Source organism: Pygocentrus nattereri, chromosome 2 (genome assembly GCF_015220715.1).
Source record: "Pygocentrus nattereri isolate fPygNat1 chromosome 2, fPygNat1.pri, whole genome shotgun sequence".
NCBI classification, from domain to species: domain Eukaryota; kingdom Metazoa; phylum Chordata; class Actinopteri; order Characiformes; family Serrasalmidae; genus Pygocentrus; species Pygocentrus nattereri.
Genome location: NC_051212.1, coordinates 14,978,712 through 15,005,053, shown reverse-complemented (window position 1 = coordinate 15,005,053; position 26,342 = coordinate 14,978,712). Strand labels below are relative to the sequence as shown.

The 26,342-nt window shown below is 39.9% G+C and overlaps 1 protein-coding gene across 2 annotated transcripts in view; it reads left to right on the top strand.

Moving 5' to 3' along the window:
- Positions 1-26,342, top strand: part of LOC108415343 (carcinoembryonic antigen-related cell adhesion molecule 5-like) — a 653,433-nt gene that overhangs the window by 88,764 nt on the left and 538,327 nt on the right. Inside the window, exons 1-2 of one of the 2 annotated variants that reach the window (XM_037547413.1) lie at positions 4,655-4,843; positions 20,290-20,322. The exons of the other annotated variant lie outside the window; for it this stretch is intronic. Of the exons in view, the coding sequence (XP_037403310.1) occupies positions 4,813-4,843; positions 20,290-20,322 (64 nt within the window). The 5' untranslated portion in view covers positions 4,655-4,812. Of the gene's footprint in view, positions 1-4,654; positions 4,844-20,289; positions 20,323-26,342 lie in introns of those variants that run through there. 2 annotated transcript variants of the gene reach the window in all.

The following is a 26,342-nucleotide window of genomic DNA, read 5'->3' as shown; positions in this document are numbered from 1 at the left end:
GGGGTTGCATATATAGCTTATGACAGCACAGTCAGCCTAAAGAAACTGGCTTGATGAAGTTTAATGCCTGTAGAACTGCATAGAGATTATACTCTGTGCTCTACACAAACACAACAAATTACAGTTTAATCACAGTGTAAAACGAGAGATCCTTCATCTACATCCCTGCACACGTATTTATTTGAACCTGGCATTAATACCCTTGATGTTTTCCCTTGTTTGGCCTCTGCTTTCAGACCTATTTGCTGCAGTTGGAATAGTGTATCTCTGAAAATTACAGCAGAAGGAAAAAAATACTTTACTTTTAATGTAAGTCAACATAACCAATCTGTTTTCTACATAATTTTGCCTCCACTCATCATGACATTTACACACCATGTCAAGGACAGACAGACATTCTCAAATTATACCAGAGACTGAAAAACAAAAAACTGGAGATATGAGAACAGCTGAAATATGACAGACCACTGTTTGTGCTGATGTTAATCATCTTTTCTTATCTTGAAGAAGCAGTTTGTCTGTTTCTATTTGTGACAGAATTTCCTAGAATGGTTGTTGACGTGTTTATTGTGGTTTATATGTGTTAGTTCAGCTTTGTAGGTCTGACAAGTGGAGTTGGTGCTGAAAGTCCGTATGCTCTGCTCATCACTTCAGAAACACCGTAATGTTCAGTTGTGCACACATAGAGCAAATTCAGCATCACCTAGAAAGTTACAGTCATCATACACAACAATAATTACAGGATTACAGGTCAGTTAGTTAGAGCTTACATTTTTACTTCTTCCTAGAAATATATACAAGTGGGTGTAAGGACGCTACTTCAGGATTCACAGGTGCAGGAGTCTATATAGGCTACCTGGCTTGGATGTCGGTCTCCAAGGCTACCAACATGGTCTGAGAAGTGGAGGGACAAGGTCAAGAGACTACAGCCAACACAGAACTTATTTTAGTAGTTATGCAGTTGTTATGTAAAATGTATAAAGTAAAACTAGAAGAATGAAGAACATTTACAGTTAGAGTTTGAATATTATTATCACGATATATAATGGCTCACATGTCAATATTACAATATAAAAACACACCACATTATTAAAGTGAACAATGTCATGTATTTTATCAAGTTTCTCAGCAAAGTATCTCAATATTGATAAATGAGGTGACAGTTAAGAACGAAAAGTGCTGTAAATCAATGTTGTGGCAAAAGTCAACAAATGATCTCAGTACAGTCGATATGTGTAGAAACCAAACCTAATTCTGTTTTTCTAATACAGGCAGGGCAGGTGCTTCATTTCTGCTTACATGTTATATACATAAAAAAAAAAAAATCATACAATGCTAATACACATAAAAGGTAGCATTAACTGACTGGCTAAGCACTGCTGCTTAATGCTGTCAGTCTTTACTACAACCAAGTGCAAACATTGTGTTTTCAATTTAATTACAACTGATTATCACTAATTTGCAAGACTTTATGGAAAAAACACACTAAAACATCAAAAATAAAAACTATATTTTTCTTGAGAGCCATTTGCAGAAATCAACCCCCAGGGCATCAGTGCTGACCTTCATGCTTTGACTGCAGAACTGCTTAGAGATTATACTGTGATCTACATATGAACACATATGGCATATTTGTGCATTGTGTTATTTAACATAACACGGTCTATAAGGCAAGAGAAGCCTAGAGTAACCTCACAAAAATGACTATCAATTATGACATTAACTTAATGGTTTACATTACATTTAACATTGTTTTTAATGAAGTTTAACATCTTTTCTGCTCTTGAACAAACGGTGTGTTTTGTCTGTGTCAGAATTTCCGAGCACAGGTGTTAAAACGGTCATTGTGGTTTCTCTCCATGTTGGTTCAGCTTTGTGGGTTCGACAGGTGGAGGAGGGGCTAAAAGGCCTCGTGCTCTGCTGTCACTTTAGTAACACAGTACATTTCACAGGTTTTTGCAGTTATTAAAAGTAAAATAAAAAAGTCACAGCATTTGTATCTGTTCATGTATACGGATACTTCCAAAGAGAAATAAATAAAAACAAACAAAAAACTGCAGTCCTGTGTGCAGACAGTGGGAGCATTTCTGCAGGACAAGCTCAGGAGAAGATAGTTAGTGTGTGAAAACTGATCCATGTTATGTGGACACTACAGAACTTTCAAAATCTCAGAATCGCTGTACTGATCACCGTATGACATTTAGTTCTTGTGTTCTGTTGTCAGTGTAACAGTGTGTCCCCAATATGATGCTAAAAAGATCCAACAGAGTGCACTCAATCCCCCAAATACTGCTGACTCACAAAAGTGTCTCATGTTTGCCAAATAATAGCTTCAACAAGTTGTTGTGGTTGTTTCTGCACTGAAAACAATAAAATGCAGCCTATACATGGCTGCATGAGTGAAACTGAAAATCTGCTTGAATTTTATTCATGATGATCCATTAAGTGACAGACAGGCCTTAGGAGAGTTGGTGTGGACTGACCTTGAAGCAGAACATGAACTACATTTAAAAAAAAAAAAAAAACTCTGAGCACTGTTTCACTGGTCATACAGCCACAGAAATCCAGAGGTTTCAGGTTTGAGAGCAGAGGGGAGTTATTTAGAGGGTTGTGGTCTGACTTCTGTAGTTAAATAGTGGCAATGACACCTTCACCTAAAGAGGAATTGAAACTCAGTGATGCAGAAAGCTCCATGACGACAGTGGGCCTCAACTGAGCTCTGACTGTTCTTTTACTTAGATTTAATCTAAAATTACAAATTGATTGCATAGAAATAACAGAAGAAAAACCTAGAAAGTAAACTGTAAATGATCTGAGCAATCAAAACAGACACATAACCTACGCAGCCGCACTCAATCACACCATGCACTGAAACACACATGTGCACCTTCCAGCTGGAGTCCAGAGCAGCACAGAGGGTGTTAAATCTGATATCAGGCCTCTCACAGCCTCTAAGAGTAGAACTGATGATCCGTTTGTACTAAAACCCCATTAACACAACATGATGAACCATGTGTACCGACTGCTCGCATGCTAATCAGTAACATCTCTCACCCAGTCATGTTTGGCATCAAATATAGAAACAGATGAAGCTCTCTCTGCACTTCCTTTTTCAAATTATCTACCATATTTGGATGCACATGGTTTCAGGACTCGGCTGAATCTGCTTGAAAGTACTGCACATGAAGATTCCCTTAAATGACTGATATTTAGTGTAAAGTCTCTGGATTAGTGCAGATTAGGGATCATTGACATTTTACACCATGTGATGACCCTCTAATGTGCTCTTTCATTGGCCAGTTTCTCTCAGACACTGTATGAGTCTGTAAAGTCTTTTTAAAAGAACACTTTAATTCCACTGAAAGCTGATCAAAATAATTTAATCTGGTAAAATCACTCAGTGGTAAAAGCTCTGTGCTGTGAAAAAGTAACTGTTAAAGTAAAATTTATTATATAAAATTATATAAAAGTTATTTTACTAGATTTTAAAGATAACGAGTAAAAATGTTTTTTGTTTTGTCTTTTCATTTTCTAAATAATTATTTCACTTAATGTAGGCAAAAGTTATTCAATGCCAACTGGCCCTATGTTTGAGTATTTGCCACTCTTTAGTTACTAAATCAACCAATTAACCAAAAGTAGTTGATCATTTGGATCAATTCAATAAGACACATCCAAGCTTGATTTCTGCCAGCTCTGTTGAATCTAATCATCATTTAAACAGAACCTTTCCAGCTCTGTAAAGTAGTCCAAAAGATCTCAACAAGCAGCACACTGTGCCACAATGAAAATTAATTCCAAAATTAAGAAGAGTTATTAAAGTGTATAAGTCATGAAAATGTTACACAGCCATTTCCAAAGCTCTGGGACTCCAGTGAACCACAGTGCAAGCCATTTTCTACAAATGAAGAAAACTTGTGGAACAATGATGAATTTTCCCAGAAGTGAAAGGCCTATCAACATTGTTCCAAGAGCACAGCAGCAACTCATCCAGCAAATCACAAAACAACCCAGATGCACATCGAAGAGACTGCAGATGATTCTCATCTCAGAGAAGGTCAGTGTTCATGATTCCACCACTAGAAAGAGTTCTCCATGAAAGAGTTGCAAAGCAAAAACACAATAAAGAAGAAAATTCCTCTCACAATTGCCAAAAATCACCTTGATGACCTCCAAAAATATTGGAATGTTTTGTGGACTGATGAGTAATAAGTGGAACTTTTTCCGGGTCCCATAACATCTGGTGTAAAGCTATCACTGTATTCTACTAATAACATCATATCAACAGTAAAACATGGTGGTGGTAGTATGATGGTGTAGGGATGCTTCACTGCTAAAAGACGTGTCTGCCTGCTATAATTGATGGAACCATGAGTTCTGCTCTCTAATATAGAACTTCATCCAGTCTTCGGTCTGTGATCTGAAGCTCAAGTGTAAATGGGTTACACAACACAATAAGACCCAATGCACAAGGCCAGGTCCACCTCTGAATGGATTAAAGTTTTGGAGGGGCCTAGTCACAGTCCTGACTTGTACTCTTAAGGACCTTAAAGGGGCAGTTCTTCTTCAAGAACCTTCTAATATGGCTAAACTAAAGCAATTCTACAAAGGATGTAAGTACTTATCCTTGGATGATTTATCCAGATGTTGGCACTCGGGAGTTTTTCCTTTGTTTTCCTGAATTGTATTGTTTTCCATCTCTCTCTCTCTGTGACGTGTGCTGTGAGTGTAAGAACACAGGAAGTTGATTGTTGAACGCACTGCTCAGTCAGTCAGTCAGTCAGTCAGTCAGTCAGTCATTACGGGGACAGTATGGAGTTCAGGTCTCTCTCTGTGATACTCTGTGAGTAAATGTTCTCTATGTCTTCATTAGAGTGAGAGCTGCTGTATGAAGTTGTTAATATTCAGTCTGAGGGCTCTGAGATGATCAGCTTCTGTGTGATTCAGTAACTGTATGTAGTTCAGATGGTTTACAAGCTTTTCTGTCATGCTGAATTCAGAGTGTGGAGAGTTTCAGTTGGAGGTCCTTTGACATGTTTATTAGAAAACGATATGAGCTCTACTCTGCATTGTGGGTCATTATCAATGAACATGTATTTGTGTGTCAAGTCATGAGGTTTTATATAAATTAGTAAATTAATATTTAATTAAAATAGACAGCTCACGTCTGAGTGACTCTTAAATGACTTTAAATAATACGTCATGGCCTAAAACTAAATTTAAAACATATCACTCACTTTTGTATTGTTGATTAATAATGCCTTTGCTTATGCGTGTTCCTCATTCAAACTCATTGGATACAAAATTACATATTTGGTTCCATTGATTTTTTTTCTTAAGTTAAAGTTTGCATGATGTTTCTGTCATACAGCATTTTATTAAAATATTTCAGAACTGAAGCAAACCAAAAACACCCCTCCCCCATCTGACCGGTCCATTCATCCCCTCCATCTGTACTTTACATCACTGACCAAACTATAAATAAGATGTTAAGTAATAAAATGAGTGAAAACACATTAAAATAAAGATGCTGGCTTATATAATGTGCTTCATACCATTTGCTTCAATCTTTTCACCACATTAAACAAACCGGTCTCCACGTCTGAAGAGTAGATGCTCCAGCATTATTGACTGTAGCTGCAGCTGATTCTAACAGTACTGTGGTCATGTAGCAGAAATCGTGTCGTACACTAAGATTATGTGGGAAAAACATCTCTGCACAATGATTTTTAGCAGATGTTAAACCAGTGATCCAGATCTTCTTTAGTTTTCCTGTCAGGGCTAAACTGGAGTCTTCGTTAAGCAATAATACAGTTGGATCCACAGAGATTTCTTTCCCAATCAGAGCAGATAATATGTTAGTAACATTTATTCAGACGTCATGAAGCTCCTCACATCCCACAACATCTGCAATATGTTCCCAATTGTTTCTGTTGTGGGTGACGGTTACAGCCAGGACTTAAAGCAGCTTTTATAAAGCATTACTGTGGCATCCAATATACACTCACCGGCCACTTTATTAGGTACATCTTTTCAATGCTTGTTAACACAAATAGCTAATCAGCCAATCACATGGCTGCAACTCAATGCGTTTATTCATGTAGAGGTGGTCAAGACAACTTGCTGAAGTGCAGACCGAGCATCAGAATGGGGAAGAAAGGTGATTTAAGAGACTTTGAACGTGGCGTGGTTGTTGGTGCCAGACGGGCTGGTCTGAGTATTTCAGAAACTGCTGATCTACTGGGATTTTCACACAACCAAATCTAGGTTTTACAGAGAACGGTCAGAAAAAGAGAAAATATCCAGTGAGCGGTCAGTTGTGTGGATGAAAATGCCTTGTTGATGTGAGAGGTCAGATGACAAAGTAACTCAAATAAACAAACAGAATCTCTGAGGAACGTTTCCAACATCTATTAAAGGTGTTAAAAATTAAGGCAGTTCTGAAGGCAAAAGGGGGTCCGACCTTTAACTAGTGTACCTAATAAAGTGGGAGGTGAGTGTAATCTGTAATGATATTTAAAATGGATCATTTGGAGATTGGAATTTGAGTATTGATTACCGATCATGAAGTTTTCAGGTCTTCAAGTCTGTGTTCATCTCGTTATTTCCTTGATTATTTAAATGACCTTTAACCCGAGCAGGTATATTGGCAGGACATTGTGTTTCTTCCTTGGTAAGAAATCAATTCTGTTGTGAAAGATGAGTTTATCACTCCTGCTGGTAAAGCACAGTGTGTCCAACCTGTAACATCATAATTCAGTAGATCTTACTGTAGGTTCATCATGTATTAGTGACAGTATCAGCGGTGGTGGTCAGTGATGCTGTGGACATACTGTGAGACTCTGCAGTGTTTGGCCAGTGCTCTGTGATAAACGTACTGATGTGCTGAATTTACTTTATTCAGATTAATATAATATAAGGTGAATGTTGCTGCAGTGGGACACTTTCAGAGACATTACTTTCTCCAGCTCAGCAAACCTTTATAACAAGCTCAACATCTCCTTTACAGAAATAATACAAAAGAAATGAACAAAGGCAGAACGATCTTCTTAGAACCTCCAGATGTTTCATGCGATTCTGTTGAAATGGGAGTAAAAATTTACAGTATTGTTAAATTTTACAGTCAGAGTGTGACACTTCATTTCTTTACCCCGTTGGTCATCAGACTGGTCCTCAGGTCTGTGTACCTTCATTTGATTTTCATTTCAAAATCCAGTATTGAAAAATGGCAAATGGGTCAATTCTGGCTTTGACAGTTGTTCTCAGTCGAAAAAGAAATAGCTTCATTTTACAGTTTCACAGATTATAAAATCAAAAACAAACAGCAGTGGAATAAAGGCTTGATTTTAACTGCTTTAAATTAACCAACAATAAACCGCAGAGTGCACCCATCGGTCGCAGGAGCTCAGAAATCAGAATGTCATGGTTAAAGAACGATGAGGACAGCATTAGATTAGATTTGGCATTTTGGGAGGCTGTGTTACGTTTTATATGTGTGTTTTTTTTATAAAAACTGCGCCAACATGCAACATGACTCCACACCCATGCACCTCAAATCATCAGATAGTCTCAATATTGAATCCCCAACACAGTTCAAACCAGAATAAACCATGCACAACAATAAAACTCACATTTGTAACTGAGTTTAAACCAAATAATTATACTCAATTAATAAATTAAAAGCATTAACTGGTCAGTCCGTCGCCAAGCCTCTCAATTGACTGCAGCATGTAGTATCTTATATACACGTAAACAAATGGATGTACTGTATTATCCCCAAATTGAGAAACATTCCTATAATAGCCTTTAAGTGAAAGCAGACTAAATGTGTATCAACAATAATAACTATAAATAAACATACATATTTAGAATGCAGATATTTGTTAAGAGTTCGTGGATAAACTGCACTGGCCTTGATCAAACTGGATTTAGGAGCTGCACACGCTGTCGTCAGCAAGCCTCAATCCGTGTAATGCACTGGCCAGCTGCCTTCTCATCTGCGCCTCCTTCTCCTGCTCCTCAACTCTCCCACACCATCGGTGGACGAGGGAAGAAACAGACAAGCATTCAGTATCTTATAAGCCAACGAGGTCCAATAAGCCACTCAATATGATTTGCGCACTTATGTCATTTTTATCTATAACAGACGTTTTCCTCCTTTAAACACCAAGTTATAATTTCATACCAGACAGCTTCAATATAGAAAATGTGGTTTATTATTATTATTATTATTATTATTATTATTAAATCTTCCAATTGTATATCATTACCCACAGATTGTATTTGCTAGTACCATTTTCTTTGATTTATTTTATAATTATTTATTATTTAAATATGTATTATTATAAATACTTGATAATTTGTGCCACCTGCTGAGGTGCAGATCATTCAGTGAAAAGCTGCGCCAGACACTGTTCGTCAACTAGTGATCGAGTGGGAACTGGTTGTGTGTTGTGTTGCAGTTCAGTAAGACTCTTATTTTGAAGTAAGTGTCCTCCCGCCCTCTCTTGTTGAGTGAGTTAGTAAAGAAACAGACGAGCTGCTCCGCGCTGCCTCCTCGGTCTCATTTATTTACTAGTGTTGTATGAAGACGCTGCTCACCAGCATACAAACAAACTACAAACCACACCATTGATTTTTCCCCATTCTACACCTCCAGTTCCTTAGAACTGACCCGAAACTCACCAAGTGATTTTTCCAGGATTTTAGGCGCGTCTAAAACCGCCTCCCAGAGGGTTTTAGTCCAAACCTGCGGCGTCTCTCTTTTTCTTTATTCCTATTTCTCTTTTATTCTTCACTCTTATGTTCTCATCTCTCTTTACTTTTCCTCTTCTCAATTTTCTTTGTCTTCTCTTGTTTCTCTTAATTTGTATCTCTCCATTTTCTTTCCTTTCTCTTTTGTTCTCTCCCCTATTGCGGTGTTTTACAACGCAATAAAATCAGCGGCCAGACAGCAAAACACAACAGCCCCAACGGACGAACCAGCGCGCACTCACGGGAGAAACGCTCACTGTGTTTGTCGGCTTGGACGGGAGGAGGTCGCTGAAGTTACCGGTGTTCTGTCGAGTTGTGCTACGCATCGATATTTGCTACTTTGCGCTTTTGCGCATGCGCAGACCCACAGCCTTGTCATAAGTTTCCACGCCCATTAATCTGCTCCCTTTCTGTCGAGTATAGTTCAGGTGAGTAATTTCTTATCTTTTTTATTGTTTCCTGACCTATAAACATTTATATAGGCTCCTTAATAAATGTTTTGCATCCTGCCTGCTCTCATCGCACTTTTCTGCATAGTGATATTAGTCTATCGAGATATGCTACACATGGAAAATATTTAATAAGGACGTTATAATGGATTTAAATCCATGCTTCCCTTGTCCATACAGTGCATGTACTTGATTTTGTAATTAAATGCGTCATAATACTGAGTTAGGCTCTATTTAATGGGAAACACACAACTGGAAGTGCAAACCGATAAGGTAGCATTTCTCGATGGAGTAGCACAGATCGATAGAGTCTGCTGACGATTAACGCTACGGTAGCATTTTTCGACAAAGCGCAGAGGTGTCAAATTCAGGTCCAGAAAGTAAAAGTCCTTCCCAGGATTTTGTTCCAACAGGCTGGACAGCTCTGCTGGTGGTGTGATCTAACTAGAGAAGCCAGCCTGTTGGAACAAAATCCTGGGAAGGACTTTTACTTTCTGGACCTGAATTTGACACCTCTGCGAAAGCAGCACAATTCGACCGGCAACGCCGCAAACCACAAGCCCGAAGTTCGGGACGCCAAATTCTTGTTGTTTATCAGAGAGATGATGAAGATGATGAAGGAATGTCTGCTGTCTTACTTGTATATAAAAAGGTTCATTACAAAAGAAGATCAGCATCATGGATTGCCTGAGAGAGGGTTCAACACCAATATGAAAACTCCTCTGAAAAACAGCTCTGACCCCATGCTTTATATAGGGTGGTTGTTTTCGTGAAACTAAGGCACAACATATCAATTAAATAAGTTCATCTCATCTGTCTGGTACTGAGAGAGAGGGAGCGAGAGGCCCATCACCCATGGCACCATGACCTTCACAACAGGGCCCCTTAACTTAGACAAACATACCAGCCTCATAACGTTGAATATCATAGGGCACCCCAGACACCACAGCCCAGAGGGAGCGGAGGTGACCCTCAGTGCTCAGCTGCCCTGTATGAGCTTTTCCTGCAGGCGTCTCTCCTGAGTCTCCTTCACCAAGAGGCTACAGCACTGGTCATTATGACTGAAAGACAGAATGGATAATTTAGTGCTGACATGCCTGTAAGATACACGCACACACAGAGGGGAGTTTGGGACAACACTGACAGAAAACCTCTTAAACTTGAGCAGCTGATCTGGGGAGCACAAAGCTCCCGTCAGATGGTGGGAGTTCAGTTTCTTCCCCATATAATTTCTTTCCTGTATATTTGACCTGTACAAACGATATAAGTGCTTATACAAAAAGTAATACAGCTGATCAATACACCAGAACAGACCTGATTTCTGTGGCTTCTGAGCTTCCATACCTGCGCTCTGCACATTTATTTCCACTTATGATGGGACATTCTAAAGGGAGATCACTAGAAAATGGCACTTTATTACATTACTGTTTATTATTTGATTTTATGATAATTCTGGATTTTAAAAAGAAAGTCAAATGAACAGAAGGTACACAGAGCCTATAATGACTTTACATTTTTAGAGATTTTTTTGTTTTCCTCACACAGTAACTCCTCTGGCAACACATTTAAACTAGTGGCCTCGTCAAATTCTCAGATCACCAGCGAGGCGTTGGTTACAGAACATTTTTAATAATTTATTTTACATGTAATATGTATTAAAATTATATTTATGGCTGATATCCAAGTGTCTACAGATTAAAATAAAAATCTCAAACCAAATCTGTGCAGCTAGCAAACACAAACGTCTGGATCTCCTTTTAACAGGCATGAAAATCTATATTTGCCAGTAGTTACTACTGATTACTGTAATCATTACTGTTGATCCGCGACCCTGACGGAGAAGCGGCTTAGATGATGGATGGATGGATTACTGTTGATAAATATTGCATTTATTGATTTATTTGAAAGCATGTCATGACAGAAGTCTTCTTAAAATGACTTGTGTGGCCGTCCCAGTTTAACAGTAATACTGTATCAATCCACTAGATGTGTGTTATTTGTGGCTTATTGCATATTGGGGTGTTGTGTGTTAAGGGTTGGTCACCGTGAGGGTCAAGTTTATGGCTGTTGGTGACCTCTGCCTTTCTGCTGTGGCACTTCTTGTGATGGTAATCATGGCGTTCCCTCAGTCTTGTCCCACATTGACAACCTGGAGGGCCATTGTCCAGCAGAGTTGTGATTAACCTACACAAATACACCTGATTACATTTATCTGTTAATTGCCTGGTTTGGAGGGTGTGTTCAAGTAAAGAAAACTAAACTGTGCTGAATACCAGCCAGGGCTGAAGTTGTGCAGCCCTCCTCAATTCAATTCAAGTCAAGTTTATTTGTATAGTGCTTTTTATAACAAATGTAGTCACAAAGCAGCTTTACAGAAGTTTGAAAACACACAGTTACAACATATATCCTGCAGTGAGCAAGCCAGAGGCGACGGTGGCAAGGAAACTCCCTCAGTCTGGAGGAAGAAACCTTGGGAGGAACCAAGACTCACAAGGGGAGACCCATCCTCCTCTGGTCAAACAGTGTTTACAATTTAATAAGCTAAATACCAAATAAAAGCTAAGAGGATCTCTGAAGACTGGATGGTAAAGCTTTAGAAACTCCACTGGTAGAGGCAGTTTCTGACTGAGTCTTCATGAAAAGTGGGAGTGAGCTGAAACAGTCCCATCCTATCTCAATGCTGGTGCATCTGGATGGCACAGTGATGTAATTGAGGGTGTTGCAGTTGGCACAAATGAACAGGAGAGCAGGTTGTTGATGGTGAGGAGGAGGCCCTGATGGTCAGACTTCAGCAGGATGGGTGGGCAGTCATTATCTCAGGAAGAGTAAAGAGACAAAATTAGTTCTGGTCAGGAGTGTGACTGTAATAAATATGATTTCCCCCAGAGTGTGGTTAGTGACTCTGGCAGATCTAACTATAACAACACAGACTAAAAGGAGAGAACAGAAGGTAGCATAGATATGAGAGTACCCTGAGACACTGGGATCCCCCCACTCCACTGTCAACAAACCTGTGTGATCGCGTGAAGTGGTGGGTCAACAGCACCAACATCTCAGTTTACCATAAGCCTCTATGCCCATGAACCCCTGGATCTCCTGCCTTTATCTAAAGGGGAAGGCTAATTATCAAAAATGTTTTCAGTCTAGACTTAAAAGGTTGAGACTGTGTCAGAGTCCCAAACATTAACTGGGAGATTATTCCACAATTTGGTGGCTTTGTAAGAAAAAGCTCTTCCACCCATTGAAGTCTTAAGAATTTTAGGAACCAGTAGAAAACCAGCATCCTGGGATCTGAGTAAGCGAGGCAGTTCATAATGGGAAATAAGATCTTGCAGGTACTCCGGTGAGAGACCATGCAGGGCTTTACACGTCAATAAGAGAATTTTATAGTCAATAGGGAATTTGATAGGAAACCAGTGTAATGCTGATAAAACTGGGCTGGTGATCAAATTTCCTGGTTTTAATGAGTACTCTAGCTGCAGCATTCTGAACTAATTGGAGTTTATTTAGGTTCCTGTTGGAGCATCCTGACAACGCATTACAGTAGTCTAGCCTTGAAGTTATAAAGGCATGAACCAATTGTTCAGCGTCATGTAGGGATAATGCAAACCAGCCATTAGGGGTGTACTTTGTGTACTTCTGCTGCCGGTCCCAAGCCCGGATAAATGGTGAGGGTTGCGTCAGGAAGGGCATCCGGTGTAAAACTTGTGCCAAAACTATCATGCAGATCACAAATATGATTGCCATACTGGATCGGTCGAGGCCCGGGTTAACAACGACCGCCTCCGGTGCTGTTGACCAGCAGGGTGCCGGTGGAAATTGGACTACTGTAGGTCGAAGACCATCAAAGAGGAGAGGAGGAAGGTGGGTTAGAAGGCGGTGAGAGAGAAGGAAAGGCAGGAGTGTGGAGGTTAGAGTAGGGACTCTGAACATAGGGACAATGACTGGTAAAGGCAGAGAGCTTGCTGACATGATGGAGAGAAGGAAGGTAGATATTCTGTGTGTTCAGGAGACCAGATGGAAAGGAAGCAAGGCCAGGAACATTGGAAGTTTCAATTCAAACTGTTCTATCATGGTGTAGAGAGGAAGAGAAATGGAGTAGGGATAATCCTAAAGGAACAGCTTGGGAAAAGTGTTCTGGATGTAAAGAGAGTGTCAGACAGGATTCATGAGCCTGAAGTTGGAGGTTGATGGTGTAATTTTGATGTAGGATAATGCACTTTGAAACTTTGAAAATGTTTTGAAGGTGAAGAAACGCTGTCCTTGTAATATTACCTAAATATTAGGTAAATATTACCTTGATGAAACGTTAGATCTGAATCAATCATCACACCAAGATTTTTAGCTACTGAACCAGGTATTACAGAGAAGTCAGCAAGATTTTACAATAAATCTGAGCATTTATTCAGAGCAGCCTTTGGACCAAGAAGGAGAACTATTTTATCTGGGTTTAAAAGAAGGAAATTCTGCAGCATCCAGTTTCTTATATCTTTTACACAATCTTCTATTTTATTTAATCTGGATTTATCTTCTGGTTTGGCTGATATGTACAGCTGTGCATCATCAACATAGCAGTGGAAACTAATTCCATATCTATTTATAACTAAGCCTGATGGTAACATGTATAATGTGAATAACAGAGGACCTAAAACAGAACCTTGTGGAACTCCATATTTCACTTTTGTATAATTAGATGATGCATTATTTAATTGTATGAACTGAAACAGTCAGTGAGGTAGGATGTGAACCAGGATAACTCTATTCCTCTAATTCCCACCATGTTTTGTAGTCTGTCTAAGAGAATGATCTTTAGTGTCAGAAGCTGCAGTTAGATTGAGCAGTACCAGCAGAGATACGTGGCCTTGATCAGAGGATCATTTGTTATCTTAACTAGAGCTGTCTCTGTGCTGTGGTGGGGCCTAAAACCAGATTGGAATTTTTCATACATCTTGTTCTTATGTAGACAGGAACAGAGTCGCTGGGCTACAGCTTTTTCTAAAATCTTAGAAATAAATAAGTTGGAAATGGGTCTGTAGCTTGACAATTTGCTGGGGTTAAGATTTGGCTTCTTTATCAAAGGTTTAATCACTGCTAGTTTGAATGATTTGGGTACATGACCTAGGCTAAGAGAAGAATTCAATTATTAACTAACTAATTAACTCCTCTACGCTGATGCCACAAAATTCGCTCTCATTTTGCTAATCTGACAAATGGTAAAGTGGGACAAAAGAAATTAAATAAGAAAAGTTTACAAATGTTTTTCTACATTTTCTGCTACACTTTTATATCCCTGTGCTGTAAGTAATTAGAAAGAAAAAATGGAAAAATGAGGAGGAACAATATTAAGTGTCCCACTTCACCAATAAATCACAGTATTATATTACAAAGATTATTTGTGTAACAGAGGCTGAGGCAGGGTGCAAGTGTGAAGTGAGTTCATTAGGGGCATTCTGATACTCAACGTCATAGCAGGTGGGGGTCAACACATAAGCAGGCAGGAAAAGATGCAGATCCACAATCAGACAAAACAGAATAGCAGGGGTCAAAAACAGCGATAACCGGACACAAGAAAAAGGCTGAGAACTCAGAAGGTATATGCTGGGTTGGGATAGCTACTGAAAAATTAGTAGTTACCTACTTTGTAGCTACTTTCTCGAAATGCGTAGCTGCTACAATTTAGTTACTTTTCTACAAAGAGTAGTGGCTAATGTTTAGTTACATTTTGAAAAGTAGGGTGCTACTTTAGCTACTTTCAGAGCGCAATTGTCAGAAAGTTTGTGTGAGAATCTCCACCTGACACACCAAACAAACCCAAATGAAAGTGTGAACAAGACGCATGTAATTGTGTGCTAGGGAAAAAAAAACAACCAAACACACGCACGCACACACACACACACACACTTGAAAAACTGCAAATATACAAAAACATCAACAAAAATAGCCAAATACAAACCAGAGAATTTTGTGCAATGTTGTAAACTGTTGAATTAAAACTGCTCCAATTTAAAACATTAACAAGATTCAGACAATGTTATGACCACCTCATTGTTTCTGCACTCATTGTCCATTTTATCAGCTCCACTTACTATATAGGTTCACTTTGTAGTTCTACAATTACAGACTGTAGTTCATCTTTTTCTCTGATACTTTGTTTGCCCCCCTTTTGTTTAGCCCCCATGGACCCTCAGCGCAGGTACTATTTGGGTGATGGATCATTCTCAACACTGCAGTAACACTGACGTGGTGGTGGTGTGTTAGTGGATGTACGCTACAGCTACTAGCTACTAAGATTTATAGCTAGCTTCAAAAAGTAGTGCACTACTTAGCTACTCCCCCATCCCTGGGTATATGCAGCAGTCTTAATGCACTTCGAATGAGCTGCAGCTGTGTGGTAGAATCAGTCACTAGGAAACAGCTCTGGAGAATTTATCCTAAAAGCCGTCACTGGAGCAGCTTAGGAAGCCAGCACTGCAACATGAGGAGCTACAAGCCAAAAAGCTGACAATGGAGTGTCTTGGTAAACCAGCACCAGATCAGGAGCTGCACGTGGAGGCGGCACTGGATCAGGATGAGAAGCGTCTATTGGAACGGGACAAAGAGCAGGCGAAGCCAGCACTGGAATATGATGGGAAGCCAGCACAGGAGATCATGACAGCGAAACAACTTTAGCAGCTCTCGGAGCCGCTCGAGGTGTAGGAACAGGACCGTTAGCAAGAACAGAAACAGAAGCCGCCCAGGGCACAGGAACAGGAGACACATGGACTAGTGTGTTAGAAGACACAGAGACCAAAGACACATTAGGAGATGCTGAGACCATGGGCAGGTTAGGAAACTCTGAGGCCTTGCAGTCAAGGAGCTTGGAGGTTGTACTGAAATCCTCAGGTGCAGGCTAAGCCACTCTGCTGGGACGTGCTGCAATGTCCAGGGAGCCAAGTGGCCTGCTGTAATGTCTACAGAACCAGGCAGGCTGCCATGACATCCACAGAGCCAGGCAGGCCTGCGGCGATAGAGCTCTACTCTGTCTCCTTAATAATCTCCAGAGCAGTAGGCAGAACTTTTAGACCTTCTGCCACAGAGGACTCTGTATCCACTGCATTCCCATCACCTCACCTGGCAACACAGGGACTGGTGAGATATCCTTACAGCCCCTCCATACCACAAGCCCCCCAAAAGAAATTTCCTGTGGAAACCTCCTTCTCCTCTGTCCATGAGTCAAAGGTAGACTAGAAGGGACCCTAGAACTTCTGCAATGAATGAGCCACCTCTGCAACTCTGCAAAGTAAACCAAAACACATGACCCTTTGCACTCTGTAATAATCTGTGAGTAAAGATCCTCTATGTCTTCATCAGTGTGAGAGCTGCTGTATCAAGTTGTTACTGTGCTTCTGTGTGTTTTGGTTACTGTAGTATCTTCAGTGTCCCTCCACAAATACTGGCATCCTTGCTAATCATGAGCAACATGACCTGTAAAAACAATTACTTTATGATTTATTCAAAATATTAGCAAAATCTTCTCTAAGATCTAATCAAAGAAAAACTAAAATGTAAAAAAATCTTCAATGTTAAAAATGTTAAATTATTGGCACCCCTAGAAATCTAAATGAAGTTTATTCTCATTTCATATTTCATGTTTTAAAGTGCACCCGAGTGATTAGGAACACTTAAATGGTCAGCCACTACTTCCTGTTTCACTGGGGAATATACAGGAGGTGAAAAACAGTCATCCATCACTTTGAGAAAGAGAATCCAGCAACAATGTGCAACAAAATGTTGTTGAGCTCCACCAAATCAGCTTAACAGTTGTTGCCTATATTCACCATCATGGAAATAATTAAGAAGAATTAAGAAAACAACTGGAGATGTTAAGAATCTGCCAGGAAGAGGACGTATGGCTATACTTGCACTATACAAAGTGAGGAGAATGGATGACATGGACAAAGAATCTCCAAGGGTCACTAAGGGGAACTGGAGACGACACTTAGTTCTTGCTATCAGAGCTTCCCCAAACCACAGTAAACTACCACCTATATAACCACATGTAGTTTGGGGGCATTGCTAGAAGAAAGCCTCTGCTGTCAAGGACCAACAAACTCAAGCTTCTACTGTTTGTCAAATGTTACTAGAACTTTCAGTGGGAAAGTGTTTTATGGTCAGATGAGACCAAAGTAGAGCTTTTTATCCACAAGGTGACCAAAGGTGAGTTCGGTGTGAATACAAAAAATAGCCACGCAGAAACTTTTCATCTGCACTGTGAAGCGTGATGGTGGATCTGTAATCCAGTGGGGCTGTTTTTTCGTCCAAAGGCCCTGGACAATAATTTGGATACATGGTTATTGAGGACATGGCTTTTAATTCTTAAACTGATCAGAACTTTCTGGACAAAGTTAAACATTTGACTTGAGATACAAAGAATCTCCAAGCACAAGGATGTCAACTGATTATCTGAGTGCTCCAAGGACACACTGCCCACCCCCTCAACTGCCCCCTTTTCCACCTCAGAACCAGCTTCCCTCCCAAACAACTATGTACTGAACCACTGATGTACTGAAGGTCACAACAGGTAAAACACCTCAAGGTGGTGGAAATGAAGAGGCGGGAAAAGGATAAACAAAAATGCTGAAAGCAGCTCAAACAGGTTGAACTACGAAGGTGAAATAAAAGAATGAGAAAACAAAAATTAATTTCAGCTGGAAGCATGAAGGGAAGGTAGACTTTATGTTGCAGTTGTTGTCTTTTCTATAGCTTGGAGCATTTAGCAGCTCAACACTCCTTTTGTGTTTTCAGTAGTTGTGGGGCAGACGATTCTTTTTAGCCCTCTTTTCTTCTTTCTGTAGTTTTGGGGCAGTTTCTTTTTTTCAGCCCGCTTTTCTTTTTTATTGTTGAAATGACCACCTGGGCTGTGTACTGCACTGGTCACCCCTCTACAAAGGTGTAACAAAGAGCTACTGTTTGCCACAACCTTAAGTAGGGAGTCTGCAGGTGTGTCGGGTTGGACCTAATCAGCCCGAAGGTTTCTGGGAATTGGAGTTCCCCGAACTTATGGCCCCTTGTTGTCATCACTCTCTGCTTGCAGCTGGTGGTGCAGGCTGGGCACCTTGCTACCTTGCTGCTGTCGCCCCCTGCTGGCAGCTCGCGGTGTAGGCTGGGCACCTTGCTACCTTGCTGCTGTCGCCCTCTGCTGGCAGCTGGTGGTGCAGGCTGGACCCTTTCAGTTTCAAACTATGTTCAGCTCAAACAACCATGCTCAAAAATCTGTGTATGTGACGATGTCCTATGGAGAATTTGAGCAGATATGCAGGCTAATACACACACACACACACACACACACACACACAAAATATAATGTCCAAAGGGGAAAAAATCTTCTCTCTCTCTCTCTCTCTCTCTCTCTCTTTGCACTTGGAATCTGCAGATTTTAGTTACTAGTGTTTTTCGTGTCTTTGTTCAGTTTATTTTTGTTTTTCACTCACAGCAGTTTGAGAGAAGTGCTGTTAACTATTAGATTCACTGCGTTTGCATGTTAAATAGTCTAACTGAGCTGCGTCTGTTTTCAAGTTTCATCAGTTCATTTGGTTCACAAAGTTTTTTGGCCAACAATAGTTTGTTCTGAAAACTGTGAGCATAGTCTTAGAATTTCAGACAGAAGTAAACAGCGCCAACAAGCCATCATCGAAGCTGGCCACAGTGGCCCATTGTGAACTGCAGCCTGACCACACCAGTCAAGCATTGCGAGCCATGAAGGGGTGCCAGTAATTGTAGCGCACACACATTTAAGAACATGATTTATTTTCTGATTTTCTTTTTTCAATCACTGTACTTCAATAAAGGGTTTGATGTTTGTTAATATTTTGAATAAAAGCTCAAAAATATAAGCAGTAAAGAATGTTTTACAGCCTGTTTGGCTCACGTTTACCAGGAGTGCCAATATTTTAGGACACTATTGGTCTGAATGTGTTTAGACACCGGCATTAATTAAAGGGGGTGTTTTTGAAAATGATTGAATGTGAACTAAAATAACAGCAGCTGTGTGAATGAAATTATACTGGGTTCTCACTGAGAAGAGTGTCTGTCAGTGTACAGCAGTGCTGTGTCTGCATCTGAGTGGTGTGAGTGATACGGAACATGTAGCTTTTCATTTTGGTGCTTATAGATCAGATGACATGTTTTGTTGATTTTCTAAATGATTAAAAGTCAACATCCTCTACAGAAACACACTTAAATATGACACTTTTCTGCACATTTTACTGCAAAGTTTCTGTTTATTTGTTGAGTTTAATATTTTTGGGGGAAAAAGGGCAAAAACTATAAAATGTGCTATAACCTTTTCACAGAAAACATTTTTTGTTTACCTCGTCATTTCAATGTGTTAAACTCATAAATATTTTAAAATAAAATATTAGTTAAAGCTCTTGTGCTGCACACACATTTCCTGGTGGGTCCACCAGGCATGAAATTATTTCACAACCACAATTCAGAAATCTGCTGACGGTAAACAAATGCATCATCATCATCTTTTACAATTGATATTTTATTGAGAAAAGTCACTGATCTGACTATTTATCCACTAAACAGGATGTTTGTGAACTTGTTTGCAGCACAATCTCTGTCTGTAGGAATGACCACTGTGTGTGCCGACCCCACAACCTTTAAACTCCATCAACATTATGAAATTACTGTGTTTCTAAGCTGAAATACGTCCATATTTGGAGTGCTGGAGTTTAACCTTCGTCCATGCGATGGTCAGCGAGCAACCTAACCTTTTTTTCTACTCTCACCCGAGTCATATAACTAGGTGCTGGACTGACTTGACCAACCTATACGCAAGCAGCATGAATACATTACTAATATGGGAGGAAGCAAAGGAGCAGCTTAGCCCCTTTACACTACATCATTGTTCAAATTGTTATGATTTTATTTAAGCCATTATATATAAGACAATAAGGTTACTGTACCTCCAGATGTTTCACCTGGTTGAAGGTTGGAATGGCTGTATTGCTGTGCTGCCCTTTCAGATTAAATCTGCCTGTGATAACAGCTAATCTTTCATATTAATGCATCATATCCTCTGTTTCTGTCTCTGCTTTAGTGCTGACTGTCCTCATCCACAGTGGACAAACAGGTAAACATTTGATGTTTCTATGTGAATTATCTAATTTATATTCATAAACATTTTATTTTACAATAAGCGTTTGGGAACTGAGGACACTAATTGTTGAAGCTTTGTAGGTGGAATTCTTTCCCATTCATGCTTGATGTACAACTTCAGTTGTTCAACAGTCCGGGGTCTACGTTGTCGGATTTTGAGCTTCATAATGCACCACACATTTTTAATGGGAGACAGGTCTGGACTGCAGGCAGGCCAGTCTAGTACCCGCACTCTTTTTTACTATGAAGCCACGCTGTTGTAACACGAGCAGAATGTGGCTTGGCATTGTCTTGCTGAAATAAGCAGGACGTCCCTGAAAAAGACGCTGCTTGGATGGCAGCATATGTTGCTCCAAAACCTGTATGTACCTTTCAGCATTAATGGTGCCTTCACAGATGTGCAAGTTACCCATGACATGGGCACTAACACACCCCCAACACCATCAGAGATGCTGGCTTTTGAACTTTGCGCTGATAACAATCCAGACAGTCCTTTTCCTCTTTGGCCCGGAGGACACGATGTCCATGATTTCCAGAAACAATCTGAAATGTGGACTCGTCAGACCACAGGACACTTTTCCACTTTGCATCAGTCCATCTCAGATGAACTCGGGCCCAGAGAAGCCGGCGGCGTTTCTGGGTGTTGTTGATATCTGGCTTTCACTTTGCATGGCAGAGTTTTAACTTGCACTTGTAGATGGAGCGACGAACTGTGTTCACTGACAGTGGTTTTCTGAAGTGTTCCTGAGCCCATGTGGGAATATCCATTACAGAATGATGTCGGTTTTTAATGCAGTGCCGCCTGAGGGATCGAAGGTCACAGGCATGTTGGTTTTCTGCCTTGCTTTCTCCAGATTCTCTGAATCTTTTGATGATATTATGGACTGTAGATGATGAAATTACATTTGCACGTTGAGAAACGTTGTTTTTAAACTGTTGGACTATTTGCTCACGCAGTTGTTCACAAAGTGGTGGTTTGTATCTTTACTATGAATTTAAAAGCATACAAAACAAAAGATGAATCCTGACTTCTAAATTAATCAGCGTGACAGTCAAAAGACTGTGATGCTCCTAGACTCGAGGCTTCTGCTCATCACCCTTTCTTACTAAACTCAGCAGCCAATCAGATTACATCACATTAAAGCAATTACACTGCTAAATTCTTATATTACCCAAATGCAAAAACTATGAATATTATTGAAGAATTAAATCCAAATTTATAATTTACGTTTTCACTAAAAATACAAAAAATAAATGTCTCTAACATTTCTCTAGCTGGGATGTTTGTTTTAAGTATTTTTAAGTCAAATAAAACAGATGCAAGAGGAGCATTTCAGCAGCTAAGACTGTATGTTTACATTTGTCTGCTCAAAAGGTTCATTTGTACAATCCTTTTGAATCAACAGATTTATACTGACTGACCAGTTTATTAGAGACTCCTACCTTCCATTAGTACCTACATACAAACAAGTACACTCACACTTTAATACACAGTTACTGTTTATTTGCTGAATTTAACAAATTAAGGGAAATAAAAGCACAAAATATGTCCTGTACAGAAGGTCTGACCAGTACATCTTGTTTAACGTTCAATTCAAATCAATTTAAGACAATTAATCCATTATAATTTATTTTAAATGTCGTGTGTTTCCTTTTGAGGATTAATTATTGATTAATTTTCAGTTAGAAAATCAACATATTGTCATTTGACAGGGGTGACAAAATTGTGTATACTGTAGGTGCGCTTCACAGGACTACAACTACTGACTGGAGCCGATCAGTCACTGCACGGTTTATCAGCTTTCTATCACGTCCATCAATGGAAAGGGACCACCACTGGGCCACCACTGCTGACCAGTTTAACTGTAATTACTGTAACTGTTTCTGTATATCTTACTGCAGCTCACACAGTAAGATCAACTGATATAGTGACTAAGATTAATTGATATAGTTTAGAAGATTAGCTAATGCGGTTATTAACATTACTAAATGATCAAACTCTGATATATAATATTAGAAAGTAAGAGCATACAGTGAAAGATTAACCTGCACTGAGTCACTGTATAACAGAACAGGACCCAGCACTAGCTTTGTTGTAAATTAAAATGAAATATTTATTAATATTTAAACCTTTTTCCTGTTTGCTGAAGATATGCATGCTTATTACAACCTGTAAAAAGAAAAGATGATACAATTTAGAATAAAAGATAAACATGACAAACATTGTTATATCTAAAGTAATGTACTGCAGACTGAGAGAAAAGTGGTGATATACAGTCTAGCTAACTAAAATTAACTACACTATATTATCAAAAGTGTTCGCTCATCTGCCTTCGCACACATATGAACTTGAGTGACATCCATTCTTAATCAATAGGGTTTAATATGATGTCAGTCCACCCTTTGCAGCTATAACAGCTTCAAGGAAGGCCTTCCTCAAGGGTTAGGGTGTGTTTAGGGGAATTTTTTATCATTCTTCACTCTAATTCATCCCAAAGGTGTTCTGTAGGGTTGAGGTCAGGACTCTGTGCAGGCCAGTCAAGTTCTTCCACACCAAACTCACTCATCCATGTCTTTATGGACCTTGCTTTGTGCACTGGTGTGCAGTCATGTTGGAACAGGAAGGGGCCATCCCCAAACTTTTCCCAGAAAGTTGGGAGCATGAAATTGTCAAATCTCCTGGTCTGCTGAAGTATTAAAAGTTCCTTTCACTGGAACTAAGGGGCCGAGCCCAACTCCTGAAAAACAACTCCACACCATAATCCCCCCTCCACCAAACTTTACCAAGAAGAAGCGTGATTCATCACTCCAGAGAACACGTCTCCACTGCTCTAGAGTCCAGTGGAGGCGCTTTACACCACTGCATTCAACGCTTTGCATTGCACTTGGTGATGTAAGGCTTGGATGCAGCTGCTCGGCCATGGAAACCCATTCCATGAAGCTCTACACTGTTCTTGAGCTAATCTGAAGGTCACATGAAGTTTGGAGGTCTGTGGCGATTGACTCTGCAGAAAGTTGCAGACCTCTGCGCACTATGCGCCTCAGCATCCGTTGACATCACGCTGTCATTTTACATGGCCTACCACTTCGTGGCTGAGCTGCTGTCCTTTCTAATCGCTTCCTCTGTGTTATAATACCACTGACAGTTGACTGTGGAATATTTAATGGTGAAGAAACTTCACGACTGGACTTGTAGCACTTGAATCTTATCAGTCTCACATCACAACTAAATAAAATCTGGTTCATAATAAAGAGTTCTCTTGAAATAAAATGTCTGCTGTTGGTTTTACTGACAAATAGAGGTCTATTATGGAAGTTTACTTACTGATTCCTGTCAGAGACTCTGCTGTGCTGATGAGTCATTTACCTAACTCTGCTTTAACCAATGCTGTTATAGTTTGAAAATGAGCCCTTCGGCTGTTTTCTTAGTTACAGCCCTATTTCCAAAAAAGTTGGGATGCTATGCAAAATGTAAATCAAAATGCAATGATATGCAAATCACTTAACCTATATTTAATTGAGAACAGTAAAAAAAGAGACCACATATCCAATGTTGAAACTGACAAATGTTATAGTTTTTTGAACAATAGAAAGTTCAAATGAAAGTTGTGAGGGTGGAAACAAAAAGTCTGGTAAAGTTGTGCAATGCTAAAAAAAAAACACCTGGTGGTTTATTGACAACATATGTATGTAACATGATTGGGTATAAAAAAAAAAAGCATCTCAGAGAGGCCGAGTCTTTCAGAAGGAAAGATGATCAATCAAATAGTGGAACAATCAAATAGTGGAACAATTCAAGAATAACGTTTTTCAACATAAAATAGCATAGAACTTTTGTTTTTCATCATCTATGGTACAGAATATCATTAAACATCTCAGAGAATATGGGCAAATCTCTGTATGCAAGGGACAAGGCCAAAATACAGTATTTGCTGGCCGTGAACTTCGGGCCATCAGGTGGCACTGCTTTTAAAACAGACATGATTCTGTAGTAGAAATCACTGCATGGGCTTAGAAAAACTTCTGCCGTTTACTGTCTGTGAACACAGTTGATCACTGCATCCGCAAATGCAAGTTAAACGCAAAGAAGAAACTGTACATAAACAGGATCCAGAAATGCTGCCACCTTCTTTGGGCCTGAGCTCATTTAGAATGGACTGAGAGGAAGTGGGAAAGTGGTCAGACAAATCTTAATTCAAAATTCTATTTGGAAATCATGGACACTGTGTCCTCTGGACTAGCAAGCAAGCAAGCAAGCAAAATTTATTTATATAGCGCTTTTTACAACAGGTGTTGTCACAAAGCAGCTTTACAGAACAATCAGTATTACAGAGAGAAGAGAAAAGAAGAGAGAAAATCCGGGTCTGAGCCCCCATGAGCAAGCCAGCGGCGACGGTGGCAAGTAAAAACTCCCTAAAAGAGGAAGAAACCTTGAGAGGAACCAAGACTCAGAAGGGGAACCCATCCTCCTATGGTCGACACCGGACAGCGAACATTATTAGTAAGAAGTATTATAGTAAAGTGGGAAAAGAAAGATCTGAGGGTGAGGACTGCACAGCGCTGTACAGCAAGAAGCTCAGTGGTGGTCAAACCGGTCCAGAAGGCTGGTGAGCAGCGGCACCACTCAAGGCAGTAGAGGCAACAGCATCAGGCGCACAGGATGGGCAGCTGATCAGCTCGGCAGAGAAAGGAGAAAAAAAAAAACAGAGTTAGTACTGTAAAGAGTGGCTGACCACAGATTACAGTAAAACAGAGCGTAGAGTGTAGACTCCAGCAGGTCTAGACCTGACAGGGAAGACTAGTCACCAAATGCTTGACTGTACAAATAAGTTTTTAGCCTAGACTTAAAGATTGGGGCTGTGTCTGATTCCCGAACATTGGCAGGAAGATTATTCCAGAGCTGGGGGGCTCTGTATGAGAAAGCTCTCCCCCCTGATGTAGCTTTATTTATTCTAGGTACCCGTAGTAAGCCAGCACCTTGTGATCTAAGTAGGCGTGATGGTTCATAGTAGGAGAGGAGCTCACTCAGGTACTGAGGGGCGAGTCCGTTTAGAGCTTTATATGTCAGTAATAGAATTTTATAATCAATGCGAAATTTAACTGGTAACCAGTGCAGGGCTGATAAAACTGGACTAATATGGTCAAACTTCCTAGTTGTTGTGAGGACTCTGGCTGCAGCGTTCTGGACTAGCTGAAGCTTGTTAAGGCTTTTGCTGTGACATCCAGACAGCAGGGCATTACAATAATCTAGCCTTGAAGTGATAAATGCATGAACTAGCTTTTCTGCATCCTGTAGAGATAATGAATTTCTTAATTTAGCGATATTGCGGAGATGCAGGAAAGCTGTTCTAGTAATATTAGTTATATGCGTGTCGAAGGACAGATCAGCGTCTATCATGACACCAAGATTTTTAACAGATAGGCTTGATGAAACTGAGAGATTGTTAAGTTTTAGACTACAGACCACTCAGCTTGTTATCAATGCACAGTTCAAAAGCCAGTATTCCTAATGGTATAGGGGTGCATTAGCACACATGACATGGGTGACGTGCACATCTATGAAGGCACCGTTAATGCTGAACAATATATACATGTTTTGGCATATTTCTGTTGTTTTCAGAGAAGCCTTGTTTATTTCAGCAAGACAATGTCAAACCACAATCTGCACATATTACAACAGCATTGCTCAGTATTAAGAGTCCAGGTGCTAAACTGACCTGCCTGCTGTCCAGAACAGTCACTAAAACATTTGGCACATTATAAAATGAAATATACAACACAGGAGACCCTGAATTGATGAGCAGCTGAAATCCTATACCAAACAAGAATGGGAAAACATTTCACTTTAAAAACTACAGCAAGTGGTCTCCTTGGTTCCCAAACGCTTACAGAGCATTGTTAAAAGAGGAGAGGATACCCAGTGGTAAACATGCCCCCGTCCCTTTTTTAGAACATGTTGCCATCAAATTCAAAATTTCAAAACATTAATACTTT